At 42.2% G+C, this 20,886-nt stretch overlaps 1 protein-coding gene across 1 annotated transcript in view; it reads right to left on the minus strand.

Annotated features, from left to right (window-relative positions):
- RNGTT (RNA guanylyltransferase and 5'-phosphatase) overlaps positions 1–20,886 on the minus strand; it is a 267,297-nt gene that overhangs the window by 27,649 nt on the left and 218,762 nt on the right. Inside the window, exon 14 of the mRNA XM_054162574.1 lies at positions 13,335–13,401. Coding sequence (XP_054018549.1) covers positions 13,335–13,401 — 67 coding nt within the window. The remainder of the gene's footprint in view (positions 1–13,334; positions 13,402–20,886) is intronic.

A 20,886-nucleotide genomic window follows, 5' to 3' on the forward strand; every position in this document is an offset into this window, starting at 1 on the left:
TGGTTTAGTTGATTAGGTGGTGTTGGGTGATAGTTTGGACACAATGATCTTGAAGGTCTCTTCCAACCTGGTTTATTCTATCCTATCCTATCCTATCCTATCCTATCCTATCCTATCCTATCCTATCCTATCCTGTCCTATCCTATCCTGTCCTGTCCTGTCCTGTCCTGTCCTATCCTATCCTATCCTATCCTATCAAGAGCTGCAGAGAAGACTGCAGGACAAGGGAAGGAATGCATGTCAGATAGCAGGACCACATCTTCCCAGCACATATGCAAGCTTTGTTTCCCCAGTGCTCAGGTGTCCCATGCTGCAGGCTGTTATGCACTTGCCTTCCCTCACTGACACCAATCATGCACAACATTTACATCTCAGTTCACGCATCTACAAAACCTCCTTGGTGCGTTTACACTCAACAGCTACCCCCTGGCTGTTCTTCTTCCAGCCTCTTACTTGAGGCTGCTACTAACCTAGCTACTGCTGCCACTTCCAATTTCTTTTCTGTGTTTCTGAATAATCTATCACCCCTCAGATTTTACAGACATACCTGAGAACACCAGCTTCTCTCAGTTTCAGTTACGCTCATAGCTTTTTATTTTAAGCCCGACGCCTAATTCTCAACACACACCACACACTCCATTAAAAAATCCATACTGTCTCCTTACGTGAAAACAGCTGCAGAATGACTTCAAAGGAAAAGAAACACACATTTTCCTTATCATTAATGAGCATTTTAGTGAAGAAAACACATTATGTTCTTTGAAAGAGGACCACAGCATCACTGGAAGGTAATGCAATTCTACCTCTTAGTGGAAAACCCAAGACACATCTTTTCATAGGTTTGCTATTACGAGAAAAACAGCCACTCAAAGGTAAATATTTCACAAGAAAAAATGAGATACTGAGAATGGAAGCACTGAGAGCCTTGTATAATGCAAACTGTGGTTGCAGCCATGGGAAAAGATAAGGAGGAAGAACTGACTGGTATACTGCGTGCTAATATTATGGACTGAAATTAAGCTCTATTCAATCAGTAACACTGGAGGCTCAGAAACATCCAACTGTACAATTTCCCAATTAACACAACAAATGATGGAGTTTAATTCATCCTTAAGAACTAGTTACATTTCACAGCAGTGTCTGCTTATAGTCTAGAATGTCACAGGATCTGAAAAATTCTGGTTGGAAGGGGCATCCAACCATCACCCAATCCAACCTCCTGCCCTAGTCTACATAAGTTGAGTCAGGGTGCTGAGGGCCTTTTCCAGTTAAACTTTGAAAACCCCATGGACAGAGATTTCACAGCCTCTCCATGCAACCTGCCTCTGTGCCCAACCAAATTCACTGTGAAAATTTTTCCTTGCATACAACTGGAATGTTGCTTTTTTTTCAATCCTTCCCTGAGCATCTTTCAGAAATGTCTCTCTCCTTTGTCTGTAGTCTCACTTTAGGTGATGGAAGACTGCAGGTAGTTTCCCTTCTCTTCTAAACCTTGACAGGCTGGACAGATGGGCAGAATCCAACAGCATGAGATTTAACACATCTAAGTGCCAGGTTCTACACACTGGCCACAACAACCCCGTGCAGGGCTACAGGCTGGGGTCAGAGTGGCTGGAAAGCAGCCAGGCAGAAAGGGACTTGGGGGTACTGGTTGATAGTAGGCTGAACACGAGCCTGCAGTGTGCCCAGGTGGACAAGAAGGCCAATGACATCCTGACCTGGATCAGGAATAGTGTGGCCAGCAGGAGCAGGGAGGTCATTCTGCCCTGTCCTCAGCACTGGTTAGGCCATACCTTGGGTTCTGTGTCCAGTTCTGGGCCTCTCCATTTAGGAAAGATGTTGACTTGCTGGAAGGTGTCCAGAGAAGGTCAACAAAGCTGGTGAGGGGTTTGGAGCACAAACCCTGTGAGGAGAGGCTGAGGGAGCTGGGGTTCCTTAGCCTGGAGAAGAGGAGGCTGAGGGGAGACCTTCTTGCTGTCTAGAACTACCTGAAGGGAGGTAGTAGCCAGGTGGGGATTGGCCTCTTCTCCAGGGTGGCCAGCACCAGAACAAGAGGACAGTCTCAAGCTGAACCTGGCTATTCTATTCTATTCTATTCTATTCTATTCTATGCCATTCCATGCCATTCCATGCCATTCCATGCCACACAAAACCAGTTTCTTTAACATGTTCTCACAGGCCTCGTGCTCTACCCTTCATCATGACCCCCCCACAGGAACCACTCCAGCAGCATGACCTCTCTTGCACTGGGGAATCCAGAACAATGCAAGGTTACTCCAGACGTGTCTCTCAAATGGTTAAGCAGAGAACAGTGACCCAGGGTATGGTTGGCCTTTACCAGTGCAGGGGCACATGGCTGCCTTGTGTTGAACTTGCTCCCACCAAGACCCTCAGGCACTTTCCTGCAGAGCTGCTGTGCAGCCAGTGAAAGGTCCAGCTTGCTCTGTCCCTGATGCACAACCCTGCATTTGCTTCTCTTGGACTTTATGAGGTTCTTTTGTCAGCACTTGTTTATGAAAGCTTTTTGTGAAATGAGGCATTATACTACTATAGCTAGGATGTATTTGTATTCCAAAGCCCAGGAAATGGAAGGCTTAAAAACCTGCAATCTGTTCATTTTTACAATACTCATTAAAAGCATTTGAAGATTTTTTTTTTCCTTAAGCAGTTAATACAAAAGCAAACAGAAAACACAGAAAAAAAAACCCTTGCCCCATAAATTAAGATCTACCATCCATTAGCTGTTATTTTAACCTCACCAGAAGGCTTCAGTTACCCTGTGCTTAGCAAGAACAAATTTGGATTGATTTTCAAAAGAAGAAAACCAAACCCCCAAAAGTACTAGAAACTGAAATAACAAAAACTGCCTCCCCCTCCAAAAAAATATAATAATTCATAGTCCAAAACCAAGCCACCAATTGCTCTGTCTTATTGGCAACAGCCACAGAAAACTGCAGAGGTAATCTTCCTAATTCTGTGAACTTCTATGGAACACCACATGCTTTACAGAGAACAAATTTTTAAACTGAATTCATAGGCATAATCATGATAAAAAGCAAAATTGGGACTATCTGATCCATCAGAACAGAGAGAATTTGTAAATTATAGCTCATTAACATTTTGTTCCGAGGGGCAGCAATTGTGACAGCATACAAAATTACTGCTTCAGCTTGTGCAGTGCTTATGCAGATTTTCTAGCTGTTATTCCTTGTCTGTTTGCATCACCAGTTCCAAAGCTAGATATTGATGTTTTGATCTTTTTGGGTAAGATTATTTTTTCCCCTTCAGTGTTTCTATAGAGAGTAAGTATGGTGACTGCATGCTGGCATTCACTGCCTGCACCTTGAGTACTGTGACCAGTTCTGGGCCCCTCAGCTTAGGAAAGATGTTGAGTTGCTGGAACGTGTCCAGAGAAGGGCAACAAAGCTGGGGAGGGGTTTGGAGCACAGCCCTGTGAGAAGAAGCTGAGGGAGCTGGGGTTGCTTAGCCCAGAGAAGAGGAGGCTCAGGGGAGACCTTATTGCTGTCTACAACTACCTGAAGGGAGGTACAAACTGGCTACAACATCCCTTGAGGTAATTGAAGACAGCAAGAAGGTCTCCCCTGAGACTCCTCCAGGCTAAGCAACCCCAGCTCCCTCAGCCTCTCCTCGTAGGGCTTGTGCTCAGGGCCTCTCCCCAGCTTCGCTGCCCTTCTCTTTACACATTCAAGAGTCTCAATGTCCTTCTTAAATTGAGGGGCTCAGAACTGGACACAGGACTCAAGGTGTGGCCTAACCAGTGCTGAGTACAGGGCAGAATGACCTCCCTGCTCCTGCTGGCCACACTATTCCTGATGCAGGCCAGGATGCCATTGGCCTTCTTGGCCACCTGGGCACACTGCTGGCTCACGTTCAGCCGGCTGTCAATCAGTACCCCAAAAATAAGATGTTGAACTTGACTCAGTCCTTTATGTGAAAACAGTGCAGATGAAACTGATGACTGGAAAAGGAGCAGAGATTCAGGTCCCAGCATGAGAAGACTGTACACCATCATCATCTTTTAACATTAAACATGAGGAATAAAGCTTAAATTTCCAGTCCATTGATACATTTATTCTGAAAGATAATTGGCAATTAGCCCCACTTTTTAAGTGTAGGTGCTAAAACTGTTTCCATGCATTGACTTCTTGTGCACAACACACAAATACATGTGGTTTCCACAAAGGACTGTGGTGGTAGGGCCAAATGGGCCCAGCACAAACCCAGACAGACCCTGATGTGTCTAGACATGGTCTCCCTCCCTGCCCTCCTTCCTGCAGAAATCAGGAGAGCAACAAAGGGACAGGACCTAATGTGTCTGGTAAACTCCTTTTGGAGTCAGAGCACATGTACTGGCTACTTCTCCTGCCTGACCTGGCCTATATTTCTGCCTTTTATGGCCACAGCCTGGCAGAACCCATTGTCATTGGGTAACTATTTGCTGGCTTCAGTTGCTCTATTGTCCCAACTGATTCTTGGGCAAGATGTATATAAAGGCCAATTTCTAGTTGCCTTGCCTTTGCTTGCCAGCTTGGACCTGCTTGAAGCTTGCCTCGAATTGACTTGCCTCAGGTTGCCTCGCCTCAAGTTGCCTGGTCCAGAGCCTGTGATAGAAGCCACGAGCCTAGTCACTGCAAGCTAGAGAAGCCATGAGCTCAGGAGCCAGAGCCAAGCCTTGCTTCCCCTTGCAACTACAATTTTGCTGTGCTTCAGTTTACCCAGGAAAGCCAAGAGCCCATTGCAGTTATAGCATCGTAACTAACCCACTGTCCTGCTGGAGCCAGACCAGCCCCGAGACACACGAGTGCCCCAAAGCCTCAATGGCTAATACACAGCAGCAGCACTCCCTGCTTGGGTAGAATGAGCTGTGAGTAATTAATTCAATACCTCTTTGGCTTAATGGCTCTTGTTGAGTGTCCCCCCCGCTGTGGTCGAGCGCCATTTCGCTCCTGGGGATTCTCTCTTTCTGTTATTCATACAGGTTTGCTTAAAAATACTTAAAACTGTTATATTTGCCTAAGTACTGTCCATTCCCATTGTAAATATATATTCCAACCATACAGTGAGCCTACTTAATAAGGTCTTGGCAATTTTCCATATTCATAAAAGTGATTAATATTGTTATTAATATCTGTATTTGCCCTATCTTACTTATAAATTCAATACATTCCTTAGCAAGGACAAGCAGCAATAAAAACCCACTCCAGTGATGCCCACTGCAGCTTCCAAGTCTAGCAAGAGGATATGGAAATCCTGCAGTAACTTCCTACAAAACATGAGAGCCACCCACCAGTTCTGTTTGGAGACTGTTAATAGGGATAAATGTATATTATTAATTCTGATTACCTTATTCTAAATAAACAGTGTGAGCTTCAGAAGAGGCAGAATATTATACAGCTTTATCCTCAGCTTGTGTGTTTTAATTCAGAGTGACTGTGTTTAATGAAATGTAGGCACTCAGATTATCTGAGTTTATCTTCTTCTTTCACAGTCATCAAATCATGTAATCATCACATTCCTTCTCACTACTGTACAGGTGTTTGTTCCTAGTGGAAGCTGGATCTAGATCCATAGTTCTCAAAAGTATTCTTCAGCTTTCAGAATAAAGTTATTTCTGTCTGGCACAACCCATTTGTTCTCATACCATTAACTTTCCTAGCTTAAAATAATCTTCTCTCTTTCTTCCCCTCACTGCTTGTGTCTACTCTGCTAATATGAAGATAAAATAATCCTTCTGTGACACCATCTTGCTAAGCTAATCAAGTAAAACTTGGCACCATTTTTCTGTAACAAGGCAGTCTTCTGTTGTTCAGCCCAGTGGTGTCTCTTTCTGACTGAAATCGCTATAGAATAGAATAGAATAGAATTAACCAGGTTGGAAAAGACCTTTGAGATCATCAAGTACAACCTATCATCCAACACTATCTAGTCAACTAAACCATGGCACCAAGCACCCCATCCACTCTCTTCCTAAACACCACCAGGGATGGTGACTCCACTACCTCCCTGGGCAGCCCATTACAATGGCCAATCTCTCTTTCTGTGAAGAACTTCTTCCTAACATCCAGCCTAAACCTCCCCTGGTGCAGCTTGAGACTGTGTCCTCTTGTTCTGGTGCTGGTTGCCTGGGAGAAGAGACCAATCCCCACCTGGCTACAACCTCCCTTCAGGTAGTTGTAGACAGCAGTAAGGTCTCCCCTGAGCCTTCTCTTCTCCAGGCTAAGCAACCCCAGCTCCCTCAGCCTCTCCTCATAGGGCTTGTGCTCCAAACTCCTCACCAGCTTTGTTGCCCTTCTCTGGACACCTTCCAGCAAGTCAACATCCTTCCTACACCAAGGGGCCCAAAACTGGACACAGTACTCGAGGTGTGGCCTAACCAGCGCTGAGTCCAGGGGCAGAATGACCTCCCTGCTCCTGCTGGCCACACTATTCCTGATACAGGCCAGGATGCCATGATTTGTGTTCAATGTGAGCAACCAAAATCAAACACCTATAGATAAGTCTGTATTTCCTTTTTTTCCTCCAGAAATTCAAGGGCTGTGTTTGTCTTTTTACTCAAGCTGAAGCCTTATGTTTTCTTTTATGGCATTTCATATCACATTTGACACACAAAATAATAAGAAAGAGGAATCGGTAACCAAAACAAATCTCAGATTATGATTTCCTGGTAAGTTAGAAACCTTTCCTTGCTGTGCCAGTGAAAGCAAAAACCTCTCTCTGTATGTAGAAGTTCAATAAGCAAAGCAACAAATAATTAGGGCACCAGCACACTCTTACTGGCTATCAAGAAGCACATAGGGAAAACGTTTGGGTTTTTGTATTTTGCTAAAGGACTGTACAGACCCTGATGCTGGTGGAGCCCTGGCAGGACTGCAACTGAGTGTGTGGGCAAAGCTGGATTAATTTTCCTCCTAAATTTGGAGTAGCCTGGAGAGCTGGACCCTAACTAGGTGCTCAATATCTGTCCTCTGCAATCAGACAGTGGCAGTCCACTGAGTTTTGGGATTGTTAATTGGTAGTAGAAGTCACTGTCCCTCAGAAAGGAAAACGTTAGCTGCAGTCAAGAAATCAGCAGCTTACCCTTCATTAGGAAATAAGCTCTTCAAAGCAGCAAGTTCATCAATTCATGCTTTTGACCCTATTTTTGCAGAAAGATTGTTCAGTAAATTGTGGCAAATCACTTCAGTAATCATCTATGGATGCTTGATATTGCTGAAGGAGTCATGAATGAGGTCTAGCCTAGTTCTCAGACATCAATTCAGCCTCTATGTCTGAACAAAGGCAGAATAGCTGTGTTGAACACATTTCACCCCCTGGGAATGTTATAGCAAAGTCAGTAAGTCACCTGCAGATCTTAAAGAGTTAAAGGTGGATAGATTTGCAGCTGGTGGGTCTACTGGTTTTGATGTGATATGATCAGAAAAATTATTCTGGGGCAATTACCCACTGCAAGGCCTCTCCCTGGCAGAGCTCCACTACGTTTTATCAAGTTTTAAGTTAAAAGTGTATTTGCTGAGGGAAAATGAGCCAGTTGGGCAAATAATAGCTTAGAACCAAACTGCAGTCGTGGAGTGTAGGTGGCAGGTTTAGCTGTCTCAGCTAATACTGTTCCCAAGCTTAATAAAATCACAGAACAGGGCTACTGAGCTGTAAACTACAGCAGCCAATTCCTCAGAAGCAAACTTAAAAACTTTCAGCATCTTTCCAGTGGGCTCCTAGTAGAGAAACAAAACACTAAGAACACATCACTGTTTCCAAAATGCTCTTTTCACCATAACTGCCCTCATACTCTATTAAATTGAGCAATTCCACTCTGAACAAAGTAGCATTTATTGTGAAACTTTTTAATAACTACTCTTAAAATACTAAAAATAAAATAGCAGTAATTAATCTTTATTTAAATGGTAATTTAATGTCTAAAGAACCCAAAATGAAACCAGTCATTAGCTCAATAGTAAAGATTGCCAGAAGCTTCATTACTGATTAATAATGGAGAACACAGTGTGCTGAACAGTTTCCCCAAATCCCAGAAGCAACTAGGAACTGAATGGCAAAAACTTTCAACACTGAAAAATTGTTTAAGCAATATCATTTTCTTTATAGCTCAAATTGCTAAAATAGGTAAGTTTTCATTCTAATATACCTTGATCAAATTTCTGGAATAGAATAGAATAGAATAGAATAGAATAGAATAGAATAGAATAGAATAGAATAGAATAGAATAGACCAGGTTGGAAGAGACCTTCAAGATCATCCCATCCAACCCATCAACCAATCCAACCCACCTAGACAACTAACCCATGGCACCAAGCCATTAAAGACAATGTCACATATATGTATTATGAAGACTTCTTCTGCCAACAGTTTAAAACCCTGTAACACTCCTTTCCATCAGATGAATATCCTGTATGCTAGGACAATGGATTTATTACTTCTGATAAACACAAAATTTCTATGATCACAGAATCATAGAATTGTTAGGGTTGGAAGGGACCTCAAGGATCATCTAGTTCCAACCCCCCCTGCCATGGGCAGGGACACCTCACACTAGATCATAATAACATTTTTGCTTTAATAGATTCACTGTTAGTGAAAGGATACTAAGAGTTTTTAGTGTAAACAGATTCAAGAAAGTTTGCAAGTTAATGCCAGCTGATGTCAATACTTTATCTTGACAATCAAGACTGACACTTAATGAAACCTTTTTCACTCTGTCCCAGCTTAAGGAGCGACACAGGCTCTCAAACTATTCTCAAAGTAGTTAAAGAAAAACTCCACAGAGGACTGGATAGAAATACAGTATATTATTGGAAGTTTAAATGGAAGTGCTAGTCATAAACTACATGCTACATGCAAAGCATGCAAAATACACACAAAATCCATAGTCTGGGCTTAAAACAGAAGCCCATTAAACTAAAGCTTTTGCAACCTCCATCAAACCAGGCCAACAAAATCCAGGCTTCAAATGTCCCCTCCATGCACCCCCATTACTGAACCTGTGACACAGCTAAAAGTTGGCTTGCCAGCTCCAGGCCCCTGCCAAAGCCACTCAAGGCCTTACTCCCCCACATCTTGATGATATCAAAGGTCTTTTCCAACCTGGTCTATTCTATTCTATTCTATTCTATTCTATTCTATTCTATTCTATTCTATTCTATTCTATTCTATTCCACTCCACTCCACTCCACTCCACTCCACTCCACTCCACTCCACTCCACTCCACTCCACTCCACTCTATTCCATTCCGTTCCATTCCGTTCCATTCCATTCCATGACAAAGATAAGGGAGCAGCATCAGGAAAGAGAGAGAGAAAGGGGGAAAAGGGAAAAGCTGCAGGGACAGCTGGTGCTGTCCCCTTATAAATGGGAGATGCAGGCAGTTTGGGAATGAAATAACAAAAAGCTACACATTCCTGTCCACCTCCTGGACCTGTCTCACCTCTGAAGGCCTGTACTCTACAGTTTCTTAAAGGCACCCGGTCTCAAACCATGACACATTCAGTTTTCAATAAACACTTAAGATCCATAAACACTTAAGATCCAAAGACAGCTGCAAAACACTTATTTGCTCCAAGTTATTTGAATGAACACAGAGGTATATGACAGTAACTACTACTACAAACATAGCCAATTGAATGGGGAGAGATATTAAAGTAAACACTGACAGTGAAAGTGTTCTACAACAACTTTGAACAGGCACTAGAATTAAACAATAATTTAGAATAATTTCATTTAGAAGCAAAATAAAACTATTAAGAGGAACTACCCTCCATAAAATCAATTCCTTCAGTACAAATTTAAAGAACAGTTCCCTGGAAATAAAATGATCATTGCTACAGAGAATTTTCTTCTCAAGCTGTTAATGACTTTAGCACTCCAGCAGCTACCTGAAACAATCACTGGACTTACTGAAACTTGCTGAAGTTTACCCTAGAACAAAAGCAATTGCAAACACTAAGTAATAACCCAAAGTTGTGCAGCACAAACTTGATTCAGAGTAGCAACACACAAAATCTTGCAATACCTACAAACTGGTACATTATTGAAAAGTTCCAGGAATAAATTTTTTTCTCCCCATTTCTTCTCATCTGCTACCAGATAAAAGATTTCAAACGCTGGAGGAGTGAATGCTTCTCATTTCTTTTGCATCAGGAAGTAGAGAGATCAAAAATCTATCATGCAGTACTACTGATACCACTGAAAGCAAGTCAGAAGGAGGAACATCAGGTAATTTTGCTTAATCTTACCAGTTCACCTGTGTTTCAGAAACACTATAAATATTAATATCTATAAATATTAATGAATTATTACATACAGGAAAGCAAGTCACAGAAAAATCATCCTAGAAGAGACGCCAGCACTTCAAAAATCCATGCCTAGACTTGTCATCTCCAGTCTCCATCATCAAAGACACTAGTGCAATTATCTCCTGCACAGCTCTGGAAAACCACATTTGTTTGCTTTGAGGAAGGGATACTTTGACAAGGACTTTCTCCCTTTCCATTTTTTAAATGCACATAAATTGAAACACAGATTTTGAGTACTAGCTTGGCAGTTCATGTGTTTACTATGAATATTTCAAAGGCCTGGTAACATTCCTATTTGTCCCAACTGAAAGTGCACCAAAATGCCTTGGAAGTATTGCTGTATAATAATGGTTCACTGTGAGTAATAAATCTACACCAACAGAGGAGTGTAGTGGTTTGGGGCATTCCTTAATGCAGTGTCTTAATAGAATACATAATACCTGGGATGTTTGCAAGTGAATTTGAGTGAGTAATTTATATGACCAACAGAGACCATCACACAGTGAATAAAAGCATATCTGAACTACATGGTTACAAAGACTCTGCCTTATTCCAGAACCAAGTGTGGTTCACAGGTGATTTAACTGGTGGAATCATTACCGGCCATGTATGAAAAGATCTGAAGAACTGCTGGGGGAAGCATGAAAGAAACTTGTATCAGCAGTTACAAAAGACCATTGTGTATCTCTAGAGTACATTTATTTTCACAGCATCAACCCTTAACATGAATTATCACTCCCCAGTTTTGCTGCTTAAGATCTCTAAGAGGGTACAACCCCATCACTCTGTATCAGTTACTCCTGCTGTCACGCAGCCAACATCTTTCTAGGTTCTCCAAGTAATCAGGCAGGAAACTCAATTTAAAAAGCCTCCTGTTTTTGTTAACTGCATGTCATTTAGCTACAGCTAACAATACAAGCCACATAACAGATGACCTTGAGATAAATTAGCTTACCTTTAGCATCAGAAACAAAGCAGATCAGTGGTGTGCCAACGTTTTACAGAGTACAGCTTGTAGAATCACCTTATTCAAACACACCTGTGTCATCTACAGTCATTTTTTTTTCTTAGGTAGTAACTGAAAGCTATTTTGAATACCCACATTACCTATTCTGTGGCAAACAAAACTTTGAGAATGATACTACACCAACCAGTGATGATTGGAGATACTGAATGGTTGGAGACAGAGAGTAGCTACAAATAGATCAAGATTTTGTAACTTAGAAGATGAAAGACAGGGGCAATGTGGAAGAGAAGAAAAGGTGGGAGTAGAGAATGACTGCTCACCATTTCTTCTGACAGAAGACTTAGGCTGAACCAAAATGAATTATCAAGCAACAGGTTTAAAAGAAACAAAAGAACACTTTAAGTCACAGTGATAGTATGGGTTGTATGCTGAAAATTTGGTGGAAAATCTCTTATGGACATGCAGGGAGGGCGGTCCAGCTAAGTCTATTAAGATACAACTTCCAGCAGAGAAGGCCCAGCAGACAAGCTGCAGGAAACTGGATGCATATTTCTCTATACATTTGCTAGGGATATGACACTCAGGTCTGCAGTGTGATCCTGAAGAGTGTCTGTTTTGCAGCTATCCTATGAGCAGAAGGGCCTCTCCATAGCCACACGTGGTGGGAGGAAAACTACTGCTGACTGCAAGTGACTGAGAGCAAGCACAGTATATGCCACTTCTCTCTCAAATCCACCCAGTGAACTTACAAACTCTCCTCAGCCATGGGAAAAGCCTCCTTGTTTTGCTGCTTACTATTAGCAGTGGATGGGACAGGTGAAGGCAGGAATGGGGTCTCATTCAGAAGGGGAGAACGGTGTGAGAGAACTTTTACATAACCTTTAAGCAAGCACTGAAGAGCTATCACCGAAACCATACAAGCTTATTTGTAATGAAACTTTGGGCAAGATGTTTCATGCAAGGAACATTTAAATTGTTTGATCATTAGCCAAACTGAGTAATACACATTACTCAGTGTAGAAAATGGGGAGATGAAAGAAAAGTAATGGCAAGACAAAAAGGCTGCATATGTTATTTTAAGGTAACTTTAAAACAGTACTAAGGTTTAAGCTATAAAAGCAAGCATTTGCTAGATACTGTTGGGATCACTGTTCTTTAGTAATGCAATTAGGGATGGCAAAGGAACACATCTGAGTTTTAGAAATTCAATTTAAGTTTGATATTAAATCAAACCAAGGCTTTTAAAATTCTGAGAGGCACAAGTGTGTGCACACAACGGAGGGCACAGCGCTGCCAAGAGTGCAAAGTGTGTGGTAATTACAGGTATCAGCTGGGATATGTGAACCTTCCAGCATTCCAAAACAGGTATCACATGGCCAATCCCAATGTAATGATTGCTATGCTAATGCCTCCCCTTCTCTGCCCTATGAAAAATCCCAATCAAACTTATCACAATCAGCCCATATATTCTTGTGAAATATTTTTGTTTTCAAGTGAAATGACAAAAATTAGCAACTGGCAATCACAACATAAAACTATCATAGTTCAAGTGAAGGAGAAGCAACAGTAAGACACAAAAGACAAATTGTTTTCCAGCAATTGTATGAGGCTTTCCTACTACACTTTATAGCACTGGGAAAACAATCTGTGATTTTTTACTGCAGTGTCTCCTCTGCCAAAGAGTACTTGAAGAATTACAGAGTTCCAAAACTGGCTTCGTTTTGAAATGTCACTGGCAAGGTAACCTTAAAAAACCCCACCACAAACAAACAAAACCCCTGAATATTTTCCTTCTGATAATTAACCCAGGGTCAAAATTAATCAAGAGATAATAGGAAAATGTAAATTTCTTTGACAAGTACAGAGATGCAACTATAATCAAACCCAGAATACAGTAGACATCACCAAAGTAGCACTGTCTCCCAACATTTTTCCTGAAGCTGTGCTGATAACTTGAAGTTCTCTAAGTTAAGATTTAAACCACACACAAGTGAAATAATTTAAATACCCATATCCCCCTCCCACCAGTTTATTAATCATACCTTAATTTGTGCAAAGGGTCTGTCAAAGTTTCCCACATAAAGAAGGCCAACATTCTGGGTGAGTAGCCTAAAAAAAAAACAAACAACCTTTTAAGATATCACTTTACATCCATGAGTATTTTTCCTCTCTAGTAGCTGCTACCAAACCCTAGCAGGGTAACAAGCTTCATTGCAATGGCAAGAGCCACCTCAGCAAATCTGATTACATAATTCTATTTGAACTACTACAAGAAAGGCACACATTAAAGATGGATGAACACTGGAAAGTTGTGTTTATGGCACAGGCAGCTTTTCAACACAATCATTTCCCAGGCTTCTTTGTGATGGGCATCACTCACTAACAGTTTCTATTTATCTGAGACCATTAGAGACAAAGGAGCAGCAAGAGAAAAGACTGGTAAACACACATTCAGAGCAGCAGGCCTGACAATTGAAACACATTAGAAGAAAGAAAAGTACACATCCTAATACAACACTGACATCACTACACGTAGAGAAAGAACAGAGACTTTCTAATGACTTGTTAAATAAAACTAGCCCCAGATGCAGATTGTGCCTGCGGTTCTCTTCAACTCTTTATAAAGTCATTGTGTACACCACCAAGATCCAGAGGGACAGTGGGAGAAGCTGACTGAAATGACTGTTTGTATTCCTGGAAAAGTTTGATTTTCGCAGATAGTGCTTAAGTCAAGGTTATTACCACACAAACTCCAAATCCTAGAGGAGCATTAGGGTGCTGCTGCTATGAGCAGGCAGTCAAGAACGTTACTGGCCAGCAACAAGGGTGAGAGCGCCCTGTGCTGTGCAGTCTTGGCAATCATGTTTTCCCTCTTGCTTAGCAAAGGCATAGTGGTCATTCCCTCCAGTTTCAAGGCTCCAAGAGCATCACACTGAAGTACAGACACCCCATAATAAGAACTTTTTGACAACAAATGCTTGAAAAGAGTTTGTTTTAATTAAAAGGGACATTCAAAACCTATCATACCCTCCAGTAGCTCCAGGTTTTCCTTCAGTGTTTGAGATTTTATATTTCCCTTCCATTTTACATCCCATTCTCTTTAGCAATAAGGCCTCACATAGGAATTAAATTAAATAACCAGAAGTAAGTATGAATATAGACAACATTCTCCTTCAGTCTGACAGTTAGATGTCCCTTTCTTATGTTTTTAAGCACATATATATACTTTTAAGTAAGTTATGTTTTTTTCTATATATAAAGCAGCTCTAATTTTCAACTAATTTCTCACCATCTCCAGGTCTGTTTTCATAAATAAAAGAAAAAATAAACTTATACAGCAGTAAATTGTTTTGACAGAATCACAGAATCAACCAGGTTGGAAGAGACCTCCAAGATCATCAAGTCCAACCGATCCCTCAACCCCAACTAGACCTTGGCACTAAGTGCCTCATTCAGTCTTTTCTTAAACACCTCCAGGAACATTGACCCCACCACCTCCCTGGGCAGCCCATTCCAGCAGGCAATCTCTCTTTCTGTGAAGAACTTCTTTCTAAGAGCAAGCCTAAATTTCCCCCTGCACAGCTTGAGACTGTGTTCTCTTGTTCTGTTGCTGGTTGCCTGGGAGAATGCCTTCCAGAACATACACTTCTCAGGATGGGTTTGATTCTTCCCAGTTCTGACAATGGTATAACTCTAATATTGCTCATACTGATGGTATATGACCTTAAACTGGCATGACAGTGGGAATTGGTGGAAGTCAGCAAAATGAAAAAGTCAAAACATTCACAGATACAGAACAGTTAACTAAGCAGTGTTGAATTGTGTATCATCTTCTGTAAGTAGGTACAGTAGCCAAAAAATTCCCTGGGCATTGACAGCAATACCTAAAGGAAGGAAAGATCATGTTGTGGGTTAAGGAATATCTGTCCAGCCATAGAGAGTTCCTCCCGGGGGACTGGGCAGTCCATCTGCCCCAAGGGCTATAGCACAGGAAATTATGTTATTCCATCCCATAATATTGCATCTTTATCTTCTATATAAACTGGCTGCAGAGTCAGTTCTGCTGGGTTTCCTCTCTCTCTCTTCTCCCAGCCACAACTTATCTCTTGTATTTCAGGGGAGGGTTTCAGCCTTGAGCTGCCTGCTAGCAGCCTGGGCTAAGCTAATTTCTTCTGCACCATTCAGGCCCAGAGGCTTGGGGGTTAGAGAGGTCTGGGGGAGGTAGGGGTGGAGGGATTTGAGGCCTGGGGTTTTGGCTGGGTTTGGGGGAAGGTTTTGGAAGGCGATGGCCTAGTGAGGTTTTGGAGAAGCCCAGGCTGGAGAGCTGGGCCAAGGCTGAATGTGAAATTTGTGTATTTTGTGTGTTTTGTATTGTTGTACATAGTTGTGAATAGTACTTCCATTTAAATTCCCAATTCTTTCCAACCTAGTGTGGAGCATTTTGTTTCACTCCTCTGGGGAGGAATAGAAGTTCAACACAAGACAGCCATGTGCCCCTGCACTGGTAAAGGCCAACCATACCCTGGGTCACTGTTCTCTGCTTAACTATTTGAGAGAATGTCTGGAGTAACCTTGCATTGTTCTGGACTCCCCAGTGCAAGAGAGGCCATGCTGCTGGAGTGATTCCTGGGGGGGGGGGGGTCATAATGAAGGGTAGAGCATGTGGCCTGTGAGAAAATGTTAAAGAAATTGTTATGGAATGGAATGGAATGGAATGGAATGGAATGGAATGGAATGGAATGGAATGGAATGGAATGGAATGGAATGGAATGGAATGGAATGGAATAGAATAGAATAGAATAGAATAGAATAGAATAGAATAGAATAGAATAGAATAGAACAGAACAGAATAGACCAAACCAGGCTGGAAGAGACCTTTGAGATCATCCAGTTCAACCTATCATCCAACACCATCTAATCAACTAAACCATGGCACCAAGCACCCCATCCAGTCTCTTCCTGAACACCTCCAGTGATGGTGACTCCACCACCTCCCTGGGCAGCCCATTCCAATGGCCAATCACTCTTTCTATGAAGAACTTCTTCCTAACATCCAGCCTAAACCTCCCCTGGCACAGCTTGAGACTGTGTCCTTGAGTAAAAGAGTTTCTGTCAGCTCCCTAAACCCATTTCTCCCTTTGCCCATAATTGTGCTGGCATCCTGTACTGTTCCACAATAGTTCTGCAGTGTATGGAAAACAGGATAAGCATATCAAACTCATTTTCAGTCACTGTAAGCAAATTTATTCAGAAGTCAGGTGTCTGGAGTAGAAAAGCCAGCATATTGATCAAAACTTCTCCTAGGACTATAAAGCAAAACTGAAAAATATTTAAGGGTTTATTAAAATGAAAAGAAACTTATGGGAAGTAGTTAGATAAAAAGATTAAAAGAGAATCTGCAAAAATGATTCAGGGTGTGTCATCATGTTTGAGAGAGAGGTACCTTAAAGCTAAAGAAGTATTTTTAGAAAGGACTCCACATCATTTTTGTAAGGCACAAAAGAAAGAAGAAAAAAACCCAAATCCACTAGCTGCATTTCTCATAAGGGACCTAAAAAACCCCAGAAGACATGCAGTGTGATTATTCCCAAGTGGTTATTCTTCACATACTGTTTTGTTTACTGGAAAGAACGGAGGATCATTAAAAATCTGAGTCTTTAGGGTGGCTTTACTTAGAAGTAATGAACTTCTTGCCAGAAGACCAGGGAGCCCTCTCTACTGTTTAACTTGCTGTTGCTGATGTACACCTCAAACCCACAAATGAACTGCAGGAATTTGCTTCTTTAACAAGATTGATATTGACAGAGTACAAGCTTATTGCTATCTATTCACCTTGCACTGTCTCAGATGAAAAGTACTTTACTTCTAATTCTTTATTTGTATTCACATGGCTCTTCACAAAGCCAATGTTAATTCAGTGCAACACTAGAAAAGTTTTCAGGGAACAGCAGTTATTTGTAACTCTCCTTTGCTTAAACAAAAGGTTGCATTCTATGTTTCTCCAATTTTCACGTTCCTCTCAAGTCCTGAAGTTCAAAATTATATCATCAACATGCTAAACCAGTCAGTTTTCCACACAAGTACTCCATGAACTCAAATGAGCATCCCAGTATGTTCCCAATTTAATGTCCTGAAATACCTTTCAGCCCTAAATGATCTGAGCAATTAAAACATTCTCCTGACTGGTATAAACTCTTTCACTTCAGGGTCTTTCTTATCAGCGTAATCTCTGTATTTGAGAGACTCAGCTCATACAGAAGAGTCTGGAGAGGTAAGTAGACTTTGGCAAGAGTCACTGCTGAGGCTCTGGACAGGCCACCAGTGGCACACATGTGCCATGGAGGAGATGGGTGAGATAGAGGAGTATGTGCCAATCTCCATCTCACCCACAAGAACTTGGTATGACTGATCTCTAAACTAAACCAGCTGATACCAGAGGTGGTTTTGGTTTAGTTTCTTTTCTAAGATGACACATCCAAAGCAGGATAGGAGGGAGAAACTGGTCTTACTCAACCATGAGTTGTGGGCATCATATCCCTGAAAATGTTTAAGACCAGGTTGGATGAGGCTTTGAGCAACCTGGTCTAGTGGAAAGTGTCCCTGGCCACGGCAGAGGTGTTGGAACTATATCATCTTTAAGGTCTGTTCCAACTCAAACCACTCTGTGATTCTATGATTAGTCATAGAAGAACCATTGAAGGTTGGACTCGATGATCTTGGAGGTCTCTTCCAACCAAAATAGTTCTATGACTCTATGGTTCTGTTCTATCACTAAGATGTCCATCTCACCCATTAAAAAGTTTAATTTAAACACTGACATTCTTGTAGTTCTTCTTTAGCACAACACCAGGCTGCATTTTTAAGTACCTAAAATTAACTTTATGCTATAAACTTCAACAAGACTACATGGATACAGATGTTCTCTCCTAATGCTCTCATTTAATTACTCTGCAGACTTTCCAGCGGTAGGCAGGTTTGGTTATAAACACTTCTCAGCTTCCTTATGACAATGATCTCTTTTAGTCAGTCTTCTATTTCCTACCTAATTTCAAATTTGCCCAGTTCTATTCTCAAAACACTGCCAGCAGTACTCATCAACTAATTCTGCTACAAGTTGGACATCACCTGGAATTGGGCAAAATCAGCATCAGCCTATGAAAGAGAAGTGACAGTTTCACAGCCCAATTATCATAATTAAGTTTCACATTTGAATAATTACTGGATGAGAAGCAATCATCAAAAATGCAAATCCCCACTGGCCCTTACTTCTACTTGAAAATATGTAGCAATATGCAGAGTTGCCTCAACTAATCATATTAGCTTCCAGATTGATGTATATTTTATTTGTACTTTCTTACACCCAATACACCATCAACACACTTCTCATTTTATTTCAATAAGTAGAAGGAAAGAAACATCATCCCAAGAAGCAGTGGACCCAGCACTGAAGGGTCAACATCTAACCATGTTCCTGAGCACCAGGTCCACACAGTGCTTAAACACCACCAGGGATGGTGACTCCACCACTACCCTGGGCAGACCATTCCAGTGTTTGAGAACCCTCTCTGTGAAGAAGTATTTTCTAATATTCAGCCTAAACTTCCCCTGGCACAGCTTGTAAGCATTTCCTCTAGTCTTGTTGCTTGACACCAAGGAGAAGCAGCTGCCCACTCCTCAATCCAACCTCCTTTCAGGTAGTTGTAGAGAGCAATGAGGTCTCCCCTCAGCCTCCTCCTCTCCAGACTGAACAACCCCAGCTCCCTCAGATGCTCCTTGTAGGCCATGTGCTCCAGGCCCTTCACCACCCTCACTGTCCTTCTCTGAACACACTCCAGCACCTCAATGTCCCTCTTGAAGTGAGGGGCCCAGAACTGAACACAGTACTGGAGATGAGGCCTCAGCAGTACTGAGTACAAGGGGATGATCCCCTCCCTGCTCCTGCTGGCCACTGTGTTTCTAATATAGGCCAGGATGCCACTGGCTTTCTTGGCCACCTGAGCACACTGCTGACTCATATTCAATCAACTGTCAAACCGATACCCCCAGAGTGTAATTAGTAACATTACACTTCCTGCACTCATGTCCTATACACCCAAGCAAGCAGACTTCTAGCCCAAAATGCCCACTGGAACACCTGTCTTACGAGGAAAGGCTAGAGACCTGGGGCTGTTTAGGTCTGGAGAAGAGAAGACTAAGAGGAGACCTTATTAATGTTTACAAATATCTGAAGAGTGGGTATCAAGAAGAAGAGGCCAGCTTCTTTCCACTGCTGTCCTGTGATAGGATGAGGGGCAATGGGTACAAACTGGGGCTCAGGAAGTTCTACCTCAGCATGAGGAAAAACTTCACTGTGAGGGTAATGGAGCACTGGAACAGGCTGCCCAGAGAGGTTGTGGAGACATTCAAAACTCACCTGGGACACATTTCTGTGTGGTCTGCTTTGGCAAGGGGTTTGGACTCTATAATCTCCAGAGGTCCTTTTCAACCATTCTACGGTTATGTTTCAAGAAAACAGTATTAAAACACCAAAAAGGTGTCTGGAAAAAACATTTCTGACTCTTGCCACTATAATGTCATGGTCTTAAATGCCATTCCAGTACTAAAATCCAGCTGCCATATAGAAACCACCAGATTTCCTATTTTCTGCCTTCAGAATCCCAGATTTGGCTTTTTCTAGGGTGGAAAATGTATCCCCTGTTTTCAAAATCCAGGCTGCAGGAATCTGTCACTGCTGCTTGTGGGGCAGCTGACTGTAGGAATGGCCAGAGTCAGCCATGGTGATCCAAAAAATGTGGCAGCAGTGATGTGGTAAAGGCAAATAAAGACGGGATTAAGGGCCTGGGTGAAAGGAAACTTGGAATGTAGCAATATGAGACATCAGAGAAGGTGGAATACATGAGGGATGAAAGAGGTATGTATTTAGGCGTGACAAGACAAAGCAGCTCTCTGGGTTGGAAAGCATTGAGCAGAGCTCTGGGCTGGAGAAGACTGTTGGATTTTAGGCTACAGGAGCAGCAGAGACTGATATACCACAGAGCTCACCCTTCCCAAGTACAGCTGGCCTTGCTTTGGGGGCTGAGACAATTTGAGTACCATCACCCACTTCCTACCTCCTTTGGCTATGGGAAGCAGAGCAAGCTTTGGCTATGGACTTTGTAAGGGCAGCACATTTTCACAGACTCATACAATCATACAATCATAGAATGGTCTGGGTTGGAAGAGACCTCTAAAGGTCATCTAGTTCAACCACCTCTGCAGTAAGGAGGGACATCCTCAAGTAGATCAGGTTGCCCAGAGCCCTGTTGAGCCTCACCTTGAATACTTTCAAGGATGAGGCCCCAACCACCTCCCTGGGCAACATGTTCCAGTGTTCCACTACCCTCATGGTAAAGAACCTGCTCTTAACATCCAATCTAAATCTGCTCTTCTCTACTTTGAAGCCGTTGCCCATTTTGGAGAAGCCTGATCATTTTGTCTTCTCCACACACAGTCTGCTCCCCCTAAGAGCTTCTGCTAAGATGAAGGTATATTTCAAGGAGTTGTCCACAAAGATCCAGGCACATCTCACCAACACACCAATGCTCCAGCTGTTGA

Source organism: Dryobates pubescens, chromosome 6, assembly GCF_014839835.1.
Source record: "Dryobates pubescens isolate bDryPub1 chromosome 6, bDryPub1.pri, whole genome shotgun sequence".
NCBI classification, from domain to species: Eukaryota; Metazoa; Chordata; class Aves; order Piciformes; family Picidae; genus Dryobates; species Dryobates pubescens.